This window comes from Poecilia formosa, unplaced genomic scaffold (assembly GCF_000485575.1).
Source record: "Poecilia formosa unplaced genomic scaffold, Poecilia_formosa-5.1.2 Scaffold130, whole genome shotgun sequence".
Lineage (NCBI taxonomy): Eukaryota > Metazoa > Chordata > Actinopteri > Cyprinodontiformes > Poeciliidae > Poecilia > Poecilia formosa.
Window position 1 is genome coordinate 459,239 of NW_006800069.1, and position 17,579 is coordinate 476,817.

The 17,579-nt window shown below is 37.1% G+C and overlaps 2 protein-coding genes across 7 annotated transcripts in view; one reads left to right on the forward strand and one right to left on the reverse strand.

Annotated features, from left to right (window-relative positions):
• The window catches only part of khnyn (KH and NYN domain containing), a 27,694-nt gene extending 15,886 nt beyond the window's left edge, over positions 1 to 11,808 (reverse strand). The window contains exon 1 of one of the 5 annotated variants that reach the window (XM_016676202.1): positions 259 to 621. The gene's annotated coding sequence lies outside the window, so the exon portion shown is untranslated. Of the gene's footprint in view, positions 1 to 253; positions 623 to 4,478; positions 4,570 to 9,798; positions 9,882 to 11,719 lie in introns of those variants that run through there. The other 4 variants (XM_007561706.2, XM_016676200.1, XM_016676201.1 and 1 more) reach the window with 4 other exon arrangements.
• Positions 3,131 to 14,928, forward strand: ripk3 (receptor-interacting serine-threonine kinase 3). 2 transcript variants are annotated; one of them, XM_007561703.2, is made up of 13 exons: positions 3,131 to 3,272; positions 5,822 to 5,985; positions 6,060 to 6,228; positions 6,627 to 6,782; positions 9,794 to 9,942; positions 10,196 to 10,245; positions 11,750 to 11,911; positions 12,751 to 12,833; positions 12,955 to 13,018; positions 13,102 to 13,169; positions 13,851 to 13,902; positions 13,996 to 14,144; positions 14,693 to 14,928. In XM_007561703.2, the coding sequence occupies exons 2-13, from the start codon at positions 5,828 to 5,830 to the stop codon at positions 14,870 to 14,872; spliced, it is 1,440 nt and encodes a 479-aa protein (XP_007561765.1). In that variant the 5' UTR covers positions 3,131 to 3,272; positions 5,822 to 5,827; the 3' UTR covers positions 14,873 to 14,928. The 2 variants fall into 2 exon arrangements, with proteins under 2 accessions (XP_007561765.1, XP_007561766.1); XM_007561704.2 differs by having other exon boundaries at positions 13,105 to 13,169.
• The last annotated feature ends 2,651 nt before the right edge of the window (positions 14,929 to 17,579 follow it).

The following is a 17,579-nucleotide window of genomic DNA, read 5'->3' on the forward strand; positions in this document are numbered from 1 at the left end:
TACTTACAGCAATAGCCAGCATGACGCTTTTATGAAGAAATCTAAACTGAAAGCAGCGATATAGCTGTGGGCCTGTGAGGTAATACGGCATCTGATTGTTCGGATCTGTGAGAGAGCGTTCCTGGCAGAAATCAAACCAGGAAACAACCGCGATCCTCGTGTCGGAAACACAACAACATAACTTCAGAAGAACTTTCAACATTAATCCAAGTCGTAAACATTTAATTTGGGAGGGTTTTGGGGAGGGGGATACCTTACGTTAAGGTCGTAAGAAGTCCTGCGCGTTGGTTTCTAAGAGCAGCTGGTTGCCCAGGTCTTCCGCAGTCATAAAACAACAACAAACAAGCTGAGAGTCCAAAGTTCCCCCGCTCAGCCTTTTTGCTCGGTGGGGAGGAGACGGACGGGAGACTCGACGGGGCCCACGGTAACGTACAAGCGGCTGTCCCCGGTGGAGCTGCGGGCCCGAACCCGAGCCGCACATCACATCAGCGGCGAAAAAGCCCCGAAGACAAAACTGAAAGTAAAGCAGGCAGTTTATCTCACAGGTAGCGCCGCAGGCTCGACGGGGCTCAATGCGAGGGCAGTAGTATTATCACCATAACAGAGTTCTGCGGCTGCGCAATAAATAAAAGCAGACTGCACTTCCCGCACGTTCTCTCAAATCAGCATTTTAATTAAAAATGCGCATAATTAGCTGGACACAATTAGTTTTTTATGTTTGTTTTTAAACATATTAGGCTTATACAACACATTTATGGTTCAACTTTGAAAAGGTGCGTTTTGAGTTGTGTCAGAGTCAGAAACAATGTAAAGGGGATTTCCAATGACGTCAGAGGTGAATGTTTTGGGTCTTTTTTTTAACCCTGTGCTGCTCTCACGAACCTAATTGGTTACGCTTCTCTTGAGCATAATATTTTCCACACAACTCTGGTAAAACCGTGGCTTATGCCTTCTCACTAAAAAAGCCATTTAGGGGAAAATGGGGTAGTTCACTCTGTTAAACACAGGAAGAGACGCATTTCCTCCAGTAAAATATATATATTTTTTAAAAAGTCACAATGATATGGCATTTTCCTAAATCATAGCAGCATAAATTCCTTTGTCTTCCTTCAACCAGTGTGAAATTTAGGATTAAATGGTCATAAATAGTGAAACATGAAAATTCGGCTCAAAAAGTACCAATGCGAGACACTGTAAAGTCCAATATGTACGTAGTGTTGACAATACAACTTCAAAAATTTCCCCAAAAAGAACAAATTGTAGTACACAAAGGACGCATAAAATAAACAAAATGAGATATGTTTTAAATGTGGCACAAAATCAATTTTAAGGAAAAAAAAAACAACAGATGATTTGGAGATACAAAGTAAGTTTGGTTAAACCTGATAAAGATGTGGAATTCTGAAAAATGTAACCAAATTCATCTGAACAATGATCAAAAGAGAGAGAAATTTAAACAAAAAAATCCAACAAAATAATAAAACTTAAATGTGAGTGGTGCCAAGAGAAACCTTGTTTAGATCTTTTGTCTACAGAAGCTTATTGTTTCATAAAAGGCATTTTTTATGAAATAGTTACTTTTTGAAAAGTATCGTGGACACTAAAATACTTTAAATCAGACTGTGAAAACCTTTCCTGAGTAAAATATTTTTTGATAATTAAGACAACGTTCAGTCTAATCTTGTAACGGTTTTGTTGCTCAATCTTTGTACATATTAATGTTCCTTCATCTGTAGGCGTAAGGATAAACAATTACAGTTATTGCTATCTTGGACGCATCATGTAAAGTGGAACTATCCTGAGGCATTAGCTGAATATGAATCCAGTTAGACCCCTCTTCAGTTCTAAGAAATGCGAAAATAAAACAAACAGAATACAAAAGACCTATAGGCCACATTCACACAGCCTAAATCCGCTTTTCTTGCCCATATGCGACTTTTTCAAAGCAGTCTGAACGACCCAATTCCAATCTTTACACCCTTCCAAAATATCCAATCTTTGTCACTTCTACAGGTGGTACTAATTCGGATACATATCCAGTTGTTTTAAAGAGCCTGCAGTATGAACGGTCATGTTGCATGTTAGCTGACTTTTATGTCATTGATATGAGGCATTATGTGTGTCGTGATCCTGCACCAGAAGAAGCCAGACGTTGTAAATCAGGACGTAAACAATGGTAAAAAAAATGATAATTATGAACTTGTGAAGTGTGTGATCACAATGCCACCGCTCAAAGCACTGATTACACATTCAAACAGACCTCTCTACTGAATTTGCAGTCGACGCGCCACAAAAGACCATTGCTATTTGTTTTCATATTGTTAGCTTCCTCTGCTTTATGATCCTGTAATGATAATGTAGTTCCCATTGCTGAATCTGCTGCTTTGGAAGCATAAATCTTCTCTTGACACTCCCACTGTTTGTCCAAAAGTATTTTTGACGTCCTAAAGTCATGAAACCTGACTTCTCTGGGTAACACTTCAACCTTCGAAGTGGTTGTGCTGACAGACACACACACACACACGCACACACACACACACACGCAAACACACGCATAGGTGGCTGTAAATGTAAAAAGTACCCTCATTAAGGACTTTCAATGTTGATTTTTGTCAGATCAGAGGTTTGCTGCTCCTGAAACTGGGATAAAAACCTCAACCCTTGATCTTATCGTTGTCGTTTTATCACTTCCTGAAAAAAGTGAGGCAGTGCTTTAGCTCTTACCTATGACTATAAATCTCCTGTTATCTGTTTCTTTCACCCCCTGCTGGTGAAATTAAACTAAATTCTGTTGTCGTTTACAGAAATGCCTTGGAATGCAACTACATTTTTAAGATAAAAGGAGTAATAATAATAATAAACTGGTTAACTTCTAAGACTTGGAGGCATAAAATAAACTCAAATCTTTTACAATTATGAGGAAGCTTTGTTGAAGACACTCAACTCCTGAATCTGATTGCTAAAATAAGCGACTTTAAACCACTTCACAAGCTGAATAAGTTACCACCTGTAGGAAAAACAGCAGGTCTGCACAGAGTCGTAGGCTTAAAGTCAAAAAGATCAACAGGATGGAGTTATAAAACCCCACACATTGTGCAACCCGGAAGCAGAAGTGAGTGGGATTATTGGAACGGCTCAGAGTGCTTTCAGTTCTCTATTCACTAAGATCGACAACCTGGGAGATGAACGTGGGGGAATAAGAGGGGTTTTTTGCCCTCCTGAGACTCTTTCATGACAACTGAATGATGAGAGAGCAGAACAGATCCCAAAGGGTGAGTAGTCCCCCTTTTTCTAAAAAAAAAAAAAGAACAAAAAAAGAAAAATCACTTTGATTCATTAAGCAGTGCGACCTCGTAGTAGAAAGGTTGTTCGGGTTTGCGTTTTTAGAATGAAAAAGTTTTTTTTTTTTTTTTTTTACTGTCATTGATATAAACAAGCCGATGTTCAAGAGGGAACTGCTTATAACGGGTGACTTGCTCTGACTTTGAATTTTCCGCTGAGAACGCTGAGCAACAAAAGAACATGGCTTCCTACTTACAGGGTGGCATAGAGGAGAAGGGAACACATTAGCATAGAGTCTGGGCAGATTTGTTTGAAAACTAGACATCTGAAAATGAAGCTTTGAGAAAAATTATTCTCATTGATGTGGTACAGGGAGGACTGAAGACTGAACCACACCCTGGGACTTTTCTGTGAGGTACTCTGACAGTAACACCTACTTTAGATGGGAGAGGACTTGGTGAAAAACATTAACCTCAAACTGAAGGGTGAGGGGCAGGCATGTGAAATGTGCTGTGTTTCTAGTTCCCAGATTTGTTTCATTGGTTCTGAAACCAAACTACTACTGCTCCAGAGACAAGATAAAGAAGTAGCTTAACTCCTTAATGACCGACTTTTGACTTTAGTAATTTTCCTAACTTTTGGCTTTATGTTGATTAGTCAAAAAGGTTAATTTTTTTCCCTCCCCAGTTTGCTGGTAAAATTCCTCATGTTTAAGGTTGTTGTATTCCTGGATGTACATACCAAGACATTTCCCTTTTTGAAGTTGAATAAAACAGATCCCACAGGCTCCAAAAATGCATAAGCATTAGCAGTAAATGGAGAATTTTGTGAAGATTGTTGTAACACTACCTGTACAGACGTTTTTAAAAGCCTTCATGCTTGCAAGTTATCTGTAAGGACACAGTTTGTTAGACAAAAATGTGTTGATTTTCATCCATTTATTTGTCAGAGGAATATTATTAACACCTAAAAAAAAATAAGTCAAAAAGGAGTTTTTCTTTATGTTAAAAAAAAGGCTAAGATGAAATTACTTTCACCCTTCTATTTAACCAACTGGATTACATGTGTTTCGTTCAGGTGTGCACCACAAGATGTTTGAAAAGTAGACCCACTAATTTGTGTTGTTTAGGCTGCATTTCCTGGCACCACGTTTTATTGACTGCCATCATAAACTGGTTGAGCTGCGTTTAGCTTACCTGCTGGGAACATCCAAGTGCTGGCTCAGTGGCAGCCTTCAGTAGCAAACAGGAATCCAGGAGGCAGCTGCCAACTCAACAAGTTCAAACCAAAACATCACAGAAGGTTACCATGACAACCGGTTCTGTGTTTACACTATGGTACAATGATCATTTACTTAAATTACATTTTTTTTGGCTTTTATTAATTAAAACGTAAGTATAGTAGAGTTGGAGGCAATCATTTTCAGTGTTACATGTATATTTATATAATAAAAAAAGAATAACATGTTATAAGTTGTAGGATTGTTCCTTAAATAAAATAATGCAAATAATTCACTTTCATTCAAGATTCTGAAGCAACAAAACAAACAAAAAATCCCAATGGGGTGAATATTTCCACAAGGTACTGTCCATTTTCTATAATTCACCCATAATCTGCTGAACAGTAACATGATTATGTGAAGCCGATTAATATTTGCTAGCAGAAGGTCACTCAGTTATTTTGATGTAATCGTGGATCATAATCTGTCATATTTCATAAAGGTTAGCAGGCCAATCAATAGAAATAATGTATATTACAAAGAATCTGGAAACAGAATATAAGTAAATGAAATTATTACTAAGATTTTAGCATTTCAATATGTAGATCCAGAATTCATTTACCTAAGCTGGTGTATCTTTACATCTTACTTTCCACACTATTTTGATTGCTTGGCATTATTTGTTTTGGTAACACTTTATTTGAAGGGGGATGAATAAGACTGACATGACACTGTCATAAACATGACATAACACCTGTCATGAACTGTTTAAACTTTACCTTTAATAACATAAAGTTACCTAATTTTTAAAGTGCAATCAGTAATACTTTTATAACAAATTTATATCAGTAATGATTTCTTGGTTAATGTCAAGTTGTCATAACAAAGACATTTTGAATAATGTCAACTTTGTATTAAAAGTGTCATAATTTACCGAATGATGCTTTATGACAACAGTCATAAATATTCATGAAGGCTTATTCATGTTTATGACAGTGTCATGTCAGTCTTATTCAACCCCCTTCAAATAAAGTGTTACCTTTGTTTTCATATCCATTGTTTAGCTTCTTCTAACAATATTCTGATATACATGTTAAAACTGTAGTCATATCCTATAAAAAATAAACATAAAAGCACCAAAAGCCATTGGAAATGTATATTAGTTTAGAACTCTTTTAAGTTTTGAGTCTGAAAACTCTGTTTGATTTAAAAGATCCCCATGTTCTCTCATGATATCTAATGGCGTCTTATTGAAATGTGAACAGGATAATAAAATCTTCAGCTTAACCTACAATGAAAGGGTCTAATGTTTTTTTCTAGTGAACCATGGCACTCCATAACAGTCCTGCTTTGAAAGTGGTTAAGGACACTGATCTAGAGGACTGGGAGGTGATCGGATCCGGAGGATTTGGACAGATCTACAAAGCCAAACACCGGCAGTGGTGTGAATTTGTGGCCATTAAGCTGCTTCATTATGACGATGGGTGAGTAATGAATACGACTGGCTGTTTAGTGGAGCTGCAAAACAACATACTGATGGGAAAACCTGCAACCACAGGACAGGCCAGGCTCTACTGCATGAATTGGACATGATGCAACAAGGATCAAACCGCCACGTCCTTCAAGTCATTGGGATTTTTAAGGGTCAATCACCTTCTTCAGGGTCGTCAATTCAGCTGGGGTTGGTCATGGATTTCATGGAGCGAGGATCATTGGCTGACCTCCAGGTATGCAGCTGGTCCAAACTGAATTACCTCAACGGCTTTGAATGTTTTACAGTAAAGTTTACTATCTTGACGCAATGCACTTCCGCCCAAGGGTATTGTTGTGCGTTTAGAGACAACCCGTTTCACAACTTTCACAAAGCTTTGATTGGGTTTTTACAACAAGCTGACCTAGAAAGTCTAAGAAAAATGTTGTGGTTTGGATTGCAAGTATATAGTGGTCATGAATGAACTGCTGTAAGAGCAAGAGACATGGTTTGTGGCATTAAAAGATACCTCATGATGCTCATGTGGCATCATGTTTAGTTTAAAACAATTTATTTACAGTAGAAAATGGCACAAAGTAAGAAAAGGAAATGAAAGACTATGGAATACCTCAACTATGTCATCTCTCTTATCAGCAAACTTTACAAGGACCCCCGCCCTGGCCACTGGCTTTCAGACTGACTCACCAGATTGCTCTGGGTATCAACTTCCTCCACAGTATCTCCCCTCCTGTGCTGCACTTGGACCTCAAGCCCAGTAATGTGCTGCTGGACTCGGATTTAAACGCCAAGGTGAGTCCACTGGTTCTGGCAAGAGCTCCATACATTTACCCACCTGGACAAAAGTTGTTGGCAACACCTCTGTTAATAAACAAAAAATCTGAGTCCAGCAGATTTTTGGTTTATCTGCCGGACAAACAGATAAACATGGTCCCAAGCTACTTTAGGGACCATATTTACACTAAAATATGGTCCCTAAAATAATTTGACAGTACTTATAATAAATAAAAATCTACAGAAAATTAACTAATGAGAATCAAACATTGATTTTTGAATTATGGTTCAGCAGTCTTTAATAAAACAAACTAATAAAAAGGGTGATCGTACCATTAACAACCTCTTGAGGCAATCACTGCAATCAAACACCATTTCTGTTACTGTTATGGAAAAAAAATACTGTGTAAATTGATGTGCCTTTGCTCTGGAGTTCACCTTTTAAATTGTTTTTGGGTGAAAAAAAAATCCTATAGCAAGACTCTGGATGAGAAGAAGTAAGACACTGATCAAAACCTCGCGAGGTGAGAACAAAAATACAGAGTCAAAGGAGTCGCAAGTCCTTCGATTCTGGCTGCCTTTTGTAGGTTCTGGTCAGCAGATCTTATAACACCAGGGTGTCACTGTTTGTGGTGTTTCCCAACAAAGAAAAGAGGCTTGTTTGAACCACAGGTGTGAAGAGTTTGATTGTTATGCACCAAGGATTCTGTGGAGCTCAACACAGATGGTCTAGCCATTTGCCTTTTGTTAAGGAAAGAGGGTCTGTGTTTGACGGTATAGGGGACAGCTTTGATCCTGATCAGTTCTGGGTCGGGAAAGTAACGCTTGGATAGTCTAGAGAATTGCGGGTTTCTTCCCTGCTGTTTTATGGCATTGTTTTATGTATACGAGAGCAGCTGACCAATCAAACTATTTAGGTAATGAAAAGGAGTGGGCCAATGAGATTGGCCTACTCATCATGGGCAAACGGCACATTTCAGCTTCTTCTACAGATGTTCAATAGGATTTAGAGCAAGGCTCATAAAAGGCCAATATAGGAATAGTCCAATTGTTTGCTCTTAGACATTTGGGTTATGGGTCTTCCAGCTGAGATCAAGCTTTTGTTTTGTGGAAAAAGAAAGCTTTTCCACTGGGCAGCACATTTGTGTTAAGAATGCCTTGATAGTCTTTTAAAATATATAATCCGTTTATGGCTGGCGCTAGTGGCTTTTTTTTTTTTTTTAAGTTTTCCAACAGTAGGAAGACAGGAAAAGCAGGGAGAAGACATGCAGGAAAGGTACAGCTGCATACCTCTGCCCGCTCTACTCACTATGCTACGTGACGTCCAAATTCCTTGATAGTTTGAGATTTCGTCATACCCTGCACAGATTCAAAACATCCTGTGTCAGATGCAGCAAACCAGTCCCAGAACATAACAGAACCTCCTCCATATGTCACAGTAGGAAAGGTGTTCTTTTCCTTTTTGAGTCTGTGAACATAGAGCTGATAAGCCTTGCCAAAACGCTCCAGTTTTGTGTCGTCTGTCCAAAAGGACATTCTCCCAGAAGCTTTGCAGCTTGTCAGTGTGAATTGTGGCAAATTCCAGTATCACTTTTTTTTTTTTTAAATCAAATCAAACTTTATTTGTATAGCACATTTCAGGAACAAGGCATTTCAAAGTGCTTTACAACATTAAAAACAGAAACACAAAGTCATGTAACATTGAATAAACAGTAAAAAAGAGAAAGAGATAAATTTATCATGATTTCCTCTTTAGTCTTTGGCTCAAACAGCAATGGATAGTGCGATATTACATTGATGTACCTTGACTTTGGAGTTCCCCTTTAATTTCTATGTTCAACTGTAGTCATAGGAGCATCAAGCTAACCGGAGATGCTTGTATTGCCTTTACCTTTATCATGGTAAAGGCAATGTTCTTTCTAATCTCCTGAGACGATCCTCTCCTTTGCTTCCTGTGGTCCATGTTCAACGTAATGCACACCATGTCACCAAACAGCCCACTGACTACTTGTCAACATTTAAATAGGACGACTGACTGCTTGAAGCTTGAAGGCACCGGGAATGCTAATCTGAGGACACACATTAGTCTAACATGTCCTTATGGTCAAAATATCTCTAATCTTTTGTAGAAGTAGCATTATTTTGGTCCAGGCTTGTTTCATTAGCTTGTTGTGGTTTCTGTTGAACCACAATTCAAAAGCAATGTCTGATTTTCAGTGTTTTTTTTGTTTGTTTTTTTTTATGATTACTTTTGTCAGTTTCAAATTATTTCAATGTCATTAACAAAGGGGTACCAACAACTTTGTCTGCAAGTTAGATAAATTATGACCAGGCAAAATATAATTTTGGTGTTTATAATTCTAAACTGTAAAGATCTTTAATTAGAAAAAAAAAAAAACAAAAAAAAAACAGATTACACGACCAAACCTTAACCAGATTTAAAATGTATGACTAGGAACCAGCCAATTTAAGTGAACTCTGCATTTACACCAAGAAAAGTGATCAGATATCTAGTCAGAATTATTCCACAAGATTGTTAACAGAAACAGAAAGTTCAAATTTTCAAAGAGAATTTTAAATTGACATTGTTAGACATTTACTGTGTGTATGTACCTAATTCTATTTGAAGTAGAGCAAAACTGAAATTTGTGTCCAATTCTCATTTTATTATTATTCTCTAAAGTTATATGTTCTACACATCATTGAAAAAATGGTTTAAATAAATGAAAAAAAGACCATAATTTGAGTGATTCGCGTTGATGAAGTTTAAATAGATGTCTCACCAGAACAAAAATATGCTCTTTCGGTCGGATATTATTCTGTTCCAAAATCCAGGGCAATCCAGTGAGATGATTTATTTTTGTCAAGAAGAGGTGTTTCCCTTAATGAAATTATTACAAACTAAACTGTTAGCCTTAAATTAATTTGATGTTTAATTTTGGATTGTTTATTTTTTTTTATGTTTCACAAACATAATTATAAAATGGTATTAATATTACGGCCTGATTGTACTTATATCCTCTCTTTAGCTTACAGATTTTGGCCTCGCCAGGTTTTCCAGCAGCATCACTCGAACTTCCAAGAAGAACAGCAACGATACAGGCGGCACCATCAGATACATGCCTCCAGAGGCGTTCGACACTTCTTACAATCCCTCACGGGCCTTTGATATCTACAGGTAGAGAGACATCAGGGCACTTTTATTGTTCATCATGCAGTTTATGTCTTTCATTCCCAATAGGAAGTGAAAGATATGAGGAAATGTTTTTCAGATGAATCCATCAACTGAATGAAGCTCTCGTGCAATTTCCTCTTTTTGATGAAATGGCCGTGGGCTCCATTTCTTTAGGTTCTGATTACTAGCAACAAAAATAATAAGGAGGTGAGTTAGCTGCTGCAGTAATCTCTGACTCTCTTAACCTCTGTTTCAGCTTTGGTATACTGCTGTGGTCCATTGCAACAGGAAAAAAACCATATCCAAGTAAGTTCCTAATTTGTTCCAGTGCTGAGTCATGTTTTTTCAAAAAGTCTGGAAAAGCATGGAATTTGCTTCTATCATTTTCCAGGTTTAAGTAAATGCAACCATGTACTTTAAACCTGTTTTTACTCTAAACCACTTTATATCAAAGTATTCACCTCCTTAAATGTTTTACCCTCATACAAATTAATCATGAGAAACAAAATTGGTCTTTTTTTGTTGACAAAACACTTTTAATGTCAAAGTGGAAACCGATTTCTACAAAATAACAATAAAAAAAACAAAATAGAAATATTTTACACAAAATAAGTAGAATAAATATTCACCCAATTCAAGTCATTATTTAGCAGATGCAACATTAGGATTTCAATGTCAAAAAGTCAAATTTAGTTTTTTACTGATTTGCAAAAGCAACAAAAAGGACAAAACATCCAAGCAGGTGATTACTTTTTGTAGGCACTGGAGATCCTAAATTATTTTTAAAATGCCAATCAAACCACTAAAACGACTATCAACAAAAAAACGTAAACTGTGCTTTAAAAAAATCTGCATTAGCCCTCGGATGTTCATTTTCTTTATTTGAGAAAGTTCAAGAGTTCCAGATTTGGAGATGATCTAAATAAATTCAGATGCCTCAAAATCTGTGAAATGATCCTAAGCCACTCCCCTGGATATCAGAAGCCAGTGGTAGCATTTATTGTGTCATTATTGTGGGACACACTATAATATGGTATTTTAATTTGTACTCAAAATTCCCAGAATATTACAAAAAATATGCAGAAAAAACATCAGGAAATTTCAGCCTGGAAAATGCATACTTTAAAAAAATAAAATAAAATACACAGATGTCCTGTTTTGCAGGTTGACTTGTAATGCTAAAAAATGAGTTGGAAGATTAATTAGTGAAAAGTGAAGTGTTATCACTACTGAAGTGTTAACCAAAGTTTTAGTCTTTATAAAAATGAATGATTTGCAGTCAGCATTTCCCCTCCAAAAAATCCACACTTTAGATGTATCCATGACAACCACCATGAAATTAAGTCAGTTACTTTCAGCTTATCTTGAAGAATCAGGATGTATAGTTAACATCCCAGTGAATGCAGATCAAAGTCAAAATCACTGAGAGAGAGGATGTCCAATTAGCAACTCCTCCTGCTGAAAATAAATAAATAAATAAAATTTGACAGATTAAACCATTTGTGACTTTACTGTCACAATTTTTTTTAAATCCTTGAAATGAAGTTATTGAGAATTGGGGTTATATGGGTGTTTATACGCCAAACAGAAGAACTGAATTTGAACCACTACCAAGAAATACATTTTTAAACGGCATCATCCTTTATGCACGTTCAACTTTCCCAATTTAAGCAACTGTCTGTCCTGTGTATAATTTTCATCTTGAATAACTGGCAGGCAAGATGTAAACAAGTTAAGATTTTTAAATGTAAATTTTACCAAAGGGACATTTGTAACACACCTTCGACTCCAATCTCCGTCTTTCCTGCAGATGCCTTGTCCGCCATAGTGCGTATCCGCATCCCGATGGGAGACCGTCCTTCTCTGGACGACATCAGGTGTACGGATGCCGGAGTGGCGGGACTGACAAGACTCATCGATCTCATGCAGGAGTGCTGGCGCTCAAATCCCAAACAAAGGCCTTCCTCCCGTCGTAAGTAAAAGTGGTACAGTATGCAAAAATTAGAGAAACTGATTTAAAAAATACTCATCAATACAAAAGTGCAAATCTGTGAACTATCTTGTGTTAAAAAAAAAAAGTATGTTGAATTTGTTAACGCTACTACATAATTTTCAGCCACACAGCTGCCTGTGATTAGCATGTCCGCTCGCGCGCATTCAAATCTCACCTCATAGGTTCGTCTGGGCTTTGAAATTCGTAGATTTTGTACAGGGCCAATCAGCGAACAGAAAGAGAAGTTGTAACAGATGACATCGATTGTCTGCGGTTTCAGCAGTAGCCTGTAGTTTCAACAATGGCAGCGGAGGAAGTGAACGAAGCCGTTCAGTCTGCGTTTGCCACACTTCCAGATATTGAATTTACATCAACAGCCGTCTTGTTTGACTCGGTACTTTTCTCTTCGCGGTGGAGGACGGTTGTATTTCCGGTAAACTTTATAACGTCGAACTGGCGTATTACGTCACGGCCGAACGTTAGCGACCGGGTAAAATTCAAAACTTTATCAGAAGTCCAGACCACGAAGCAAAGTAGAACAAGACGCTGTTTATTTATATATTTTTATTTTTTTGCCAGGCTATACTGTTATACCTACATCAACACAACTTAGATTAAACAACAAAAAATAATTCCTGTTGGCAAGTAACTGAATGAAGCCTCTGTGCATAACTTTGTTCAAAAATAACCAACAATTACAAGTGAATAGAGTCAAACTAAACTGATTAAAGTATCTTTTTTCATCTGGTGAGAACAGTCCTAAGAATCTCACTAAACGTGAGATTCTTGAAGCTAACGTGACTTTGGTTTGTCGACAGAATGCACAACTGTGATGGAAGAACTGTTCAAGATGCACAAACCCGCAATTCATGATGCCGTCCACCAAGTCCTGCAGAAACTGGTGAGGAACAAAGTCGAGCCATCTTGGCGTGATGTAAAACTTAACATGACACATCACAATATTATTTTTATCAGAAAATTTTGCCCCGGTCTGACTCAAGTCTTTCTCTTCCTCCTTCAAGGACCAAAATGAAAAAGAGAAGATTACACAAGGGATGACAAAGCTTTCTGTTACTGAGACTTCAGGTCAGTCTGATCACATTATTAGACAATTACGCCTGGCTTCTGGAGGTTCGACTTTTTACTTTGACTTTTCGTTGTTCCTACAGCAGAACCAGTAAGAGCTGCAGTGGCAAACATTTGTGACAATGTGCGGACAGGACCTCCGCCGGTTCAGGTGAAAATTCTGTCAGAATGACTGAAAGCGATTGTGAAAATCAGTAGGTCAAATGACCCGGTGTCAAACCAGAGTTGGGTTAATGAATGAAAACAGTTTAACATCACCATCATATCTCAAGATCACCATCATCTTTATGGTGGGAACAAGAGAAAGGAGTGGTCTTTAGCCTAGTTAAACAAACAAGAAGAAGAAGACTGCGATGCTAAGTCAGGACAGGGGAGATTCTTTGTATTGCAGCAACTCGGCCAGTCCTGCGGTGTTGCCACACTGCAAATTTTTTCTGGTGTGAGGAACTATTGTGCACATCACTTCCTGCTTCACTAGGGGTATTTTTGTTTTTTACGGGAAAGGGTGGAGAAGAAAGCAAATGTAAAAGTTATTTCAACATTATTTTAAGAAGGTGATAGAATTAAATGGCCACCTGTAATTTTGCAATTTACTCAAAACAAACTGGAATTTATGTGAAAGAGAGAAAATTTGCTATGTAAAGATGCGATAATTCTTGTCTTGTTCTGTGAGGGAATACTGATACAGTTTAAGTTAGATGTGTGGAGTCATGATTTGGTTTACAACCAACAATTTTTTCATGTCAAACATTATTATATGTGACAAAAGATTTATTTATTTATTTATTTATTTAATTCATTCATTCATTCATTCATTTATTGCATGTTTCAGGAAATAGCCAGTGTTTGGCCAGGAAATCAAGGGGACAATGCAACAGTTGAAGGTGAGAAAGACGCCGATATCTGACTCGGAACAAGCCATCTGTCATGGTTTCACATGAGATTTATTTATTTTAATTTTTATTGTTTGTTTTTAGATTCATCACCTGGCAGGGCTACAAATCAGTGTGATGTTGATCAGGCCCGCCTAGCAGCAGACCATGAAATGAAGTCGTCCTCTGTAGAACCCACTCTTTTTCCATCCAACGACAAAGCAAAATATCAGCCTCTGTTACTTCTGTGTCAGGTATGTCGATTATCATCAGACAGTCTCATACCTGCAAACAGTCGGACCACGTATCCGTCAGCCATGAGCTGCCATCACCTCAGAGGAAAAAATATTGGAGTTTTATTCCCGTTATTAACTAAAACGACAAAGTGGTAGATTATTCTGACCTGGTTTGTCAGAACAAAAAGGTAAAGTCAAACAAATCATGAGATGCAACCGGAACGGGACAATCTTTAACCAGGCTCACAATCTAGTTTTACTGTATTTTTTAAAAAAAAAAAGCTTTCATTGGAAATCATCCCCATTTCGTAAATGAAGACACATTTTTAAAAAGCTAGTCTAAAAGAGCTAGTCTGAGTAAACCTTTACTTAAAGTTTAGCTCTAGTTCAGACTCCTGCCCACTTCTAAAGCATTTTTCTGCTGCAAATAGGTGCTTCAAAAACATTAAATGAAAGTTGTCATTTCACTAAAGCGTTCCCTCTGATTTGACATCTTCAGACGTATCAGCATATTCGGTTCCACCCAAAACAGAATTTTTTTTGATCAGGCGTTCTTTTCTCCGCAGCGTCAGTTTTCCAGCCCCGGCACTTTAAACATTCACTGCTCCAGTGTGACTGGACTGCAGTTTGGACACAACAACACGATGCACATCAGCCTCTCTGGCTCCTCGGAGAGAAAGAGGCACCCAACGGCGCCATCTACTGTCAGCTCATCACAACACCGCACAAGTACAGCTAATCCATAGTTTCCCAGAACTGTTTTTTTATTCTCTTTTTCAAATAAAACAAGATATTTGGTTTAGCTTTTGTATGTTAATTATTTATTTCTTGTAGCATAAATGCATTTAATGCAGCTTTTTGTTGCTTTTCATCATCTTTTAATTACTACTACTGTAATTCATTTCACTTCTTTTGTTTGGAACTGGGTTTTAGCAGCGGGCAAAAACTCCAGGCCAGCTTTTTGCACAGTCACCATTAAATACAAGCCAAGACGGCTGCTGTTTTTTTTTGTTTTTTTTTTCACCAACTGTGGTCAGAAAATATCTACCGTCAGAGCGCCAACATGCCTTAGGATGCCAGAACTTGCCTTCACAACCATCTGACTATAATTAAAAGAAGCGAACGTTTGATTCGAAGCTTTTCAGGAATGTGTTTTTAAGAAAGGTGTAGAAGCTGAGTTTTTCAGTTTTTCATTTTTTTTAGCGGGTCATTAGTTTCACTGAAATAAATATTTTTTATTATATTCTATTTTTGCAACAAGTTGTTTTAAAGATATGGTACATATAAATATAAATTAAAGGTACAAATGCTACTTTTTGATATATGCTGCACTATTTTTTGCTTTATTTTGTAGAGGCTTTGGAATCAGCGATTTTAATAGTAAATGACGAGCTTTAGAGATTTTTGAACAATGTGTATTATGTGAAATGTTGGAATTTAAAACATTTTTCTTACCTGATGAGTGCTGTAACTTCAGTGAAGTGTTGCAGCAGGTGAGCGTAAAATACTTCAGTTGTATCGTCTGTTAAAAAGATTATGAAACTATTTTCAGGTGCGGATGAAGATGGATTTGGTGTGGGTGTGTTGATGTGTGCTGGATTTATGCTGCGCTCCATTTGGTGAAGGAAGACAAACTTTCTAAGTTCCAATATGTAAAAATCCACAGAAATGCCTCATGACCTTTTAATTCCAACTTGGAAATTGAGAGTTGTGCCACCAACCAATGCCACACAATCCAATATGGTTGCTGCATGCATAAAGTACTGCGATAAGAGTTTATTTACCCTTCAGTGGTATATCAATAATAGTTTTCAGCCTTGGAGGTAAATGGAACGCACCATAATCCTTTTTATTTTGTTATAAGTGAACAAAATAAACTGAAAACAATCTCTTCTTTACTTAAAGAAAAAAAGTTTATTGTGATTCATAAGACGTATTAAATATTTGTGCTTACATCTGTCAGTTTTGTCTACTTTTTTTAAATAAGATTTACAGGATTTTTTTTATTTTACTATCATTCAGTTTTTTAAATGTGCTATATAACACAGATTATTAAGCATATTATATGGTGTACATTGGCAAGGAGCTGGTAATTATTCTGGTGCTGAATGTCCGGTTGTTATTTACAATTGTCATTATTCATATAATTATCATGGGTCAATAAATTTTCTTGTCCTGCTATGAGAGTCTGTAATCATTTTATTTTATGTAATATAATTTATTTCCAGTTTTTTTTAGCACATTAAATTGAACAGGTCTACCATAACATGTTTTTAATTGCAAATTTCTGATAATTAACAAGTCAGTAAGTTATACATGTCATTAAATTGGGAAAAGGGGTAGGATTGAGTAAGTGTTGACTTCATCCTGCACCTTTTCAAACAGATAAGGAGCAGTGAGCTAATAATTTTGTTCTCGGTTACGTACACGCACTCGTTTTCTCAAAGATTTCCAAACAGATTTGGAAGTCTTTGACCTTTTTTCCTCTAGTCTCCACATAACGCAGTTTTGTACTCCGTACACGAATTTCCAAAGTGCTAACACAGGCCTCTGCTGAGTCCCAGGAAGCTGACACAAATCAGTTGTGATGGTCCAGCATGAACCCAGCGAGCTTCTGGCTCTGGTTCCCACTTCCACCACCAGTCCTCCATCTGCCACCGGATCCACCGCAGAGAAAGATACGGAGGACGGTCTCTGTACATCAGCAGGAGCGAAAAATGGATGTCACAGCTATTTGGGACTCTAAAAGCAATGCGTCGGTTTTAATAACCGTAATGGATTTTGATATGTTGGTGCTTTAATGTAATGTAATTTAATGGCGCCTGAATGGGACAGTAAGAATCTTCAGGTAAACTTTCAGTCTTTTCTATGCAACTTAAAAACTTGAAGATAAGCAAAACCTAAACAAGGTTTATCTCTGGCTGAGTTAACCACAGATATTTTTTTCCTAGATACGCAAATTTCCTGTGTTCTTCTCTGTCAGATTGTAAAAGGCAACGTAGCTTAGGCAGGATTGTAATATTTAGGTACAATTTTAAAAAGTTACTTAAAAATAAACTTTTTTTTTCCAATTACGATTTTTTTTAATTTTCAGTTGGTAAATGCATAAAATTGGGAAAAATTAAGATTTAATGGACATACTGTATGCTTTAAAATATAAATTAACTCCAAAATGTTATTTCTTTTACAAATAAGAGATCAGTACAGCACCCGAAACAATTTTCAGGGTGCTCTCACTTGTAACATAGGGAGAGGAATCTGAATGGACGGATGGACGGAAGGAATAAACAATGTTAACTATATGAAAAGCATTTCCATCAGTGGATATAAAGGAAATATTCGACATCGAAGCTTTAAATGTGCATATTTATTTTTTAAAATTTTAAAAACTGAGCTTTTGAGCATGCCATAACTAACACAGTCAGTAGATTCAAAATAAATAAAGAGATGGCG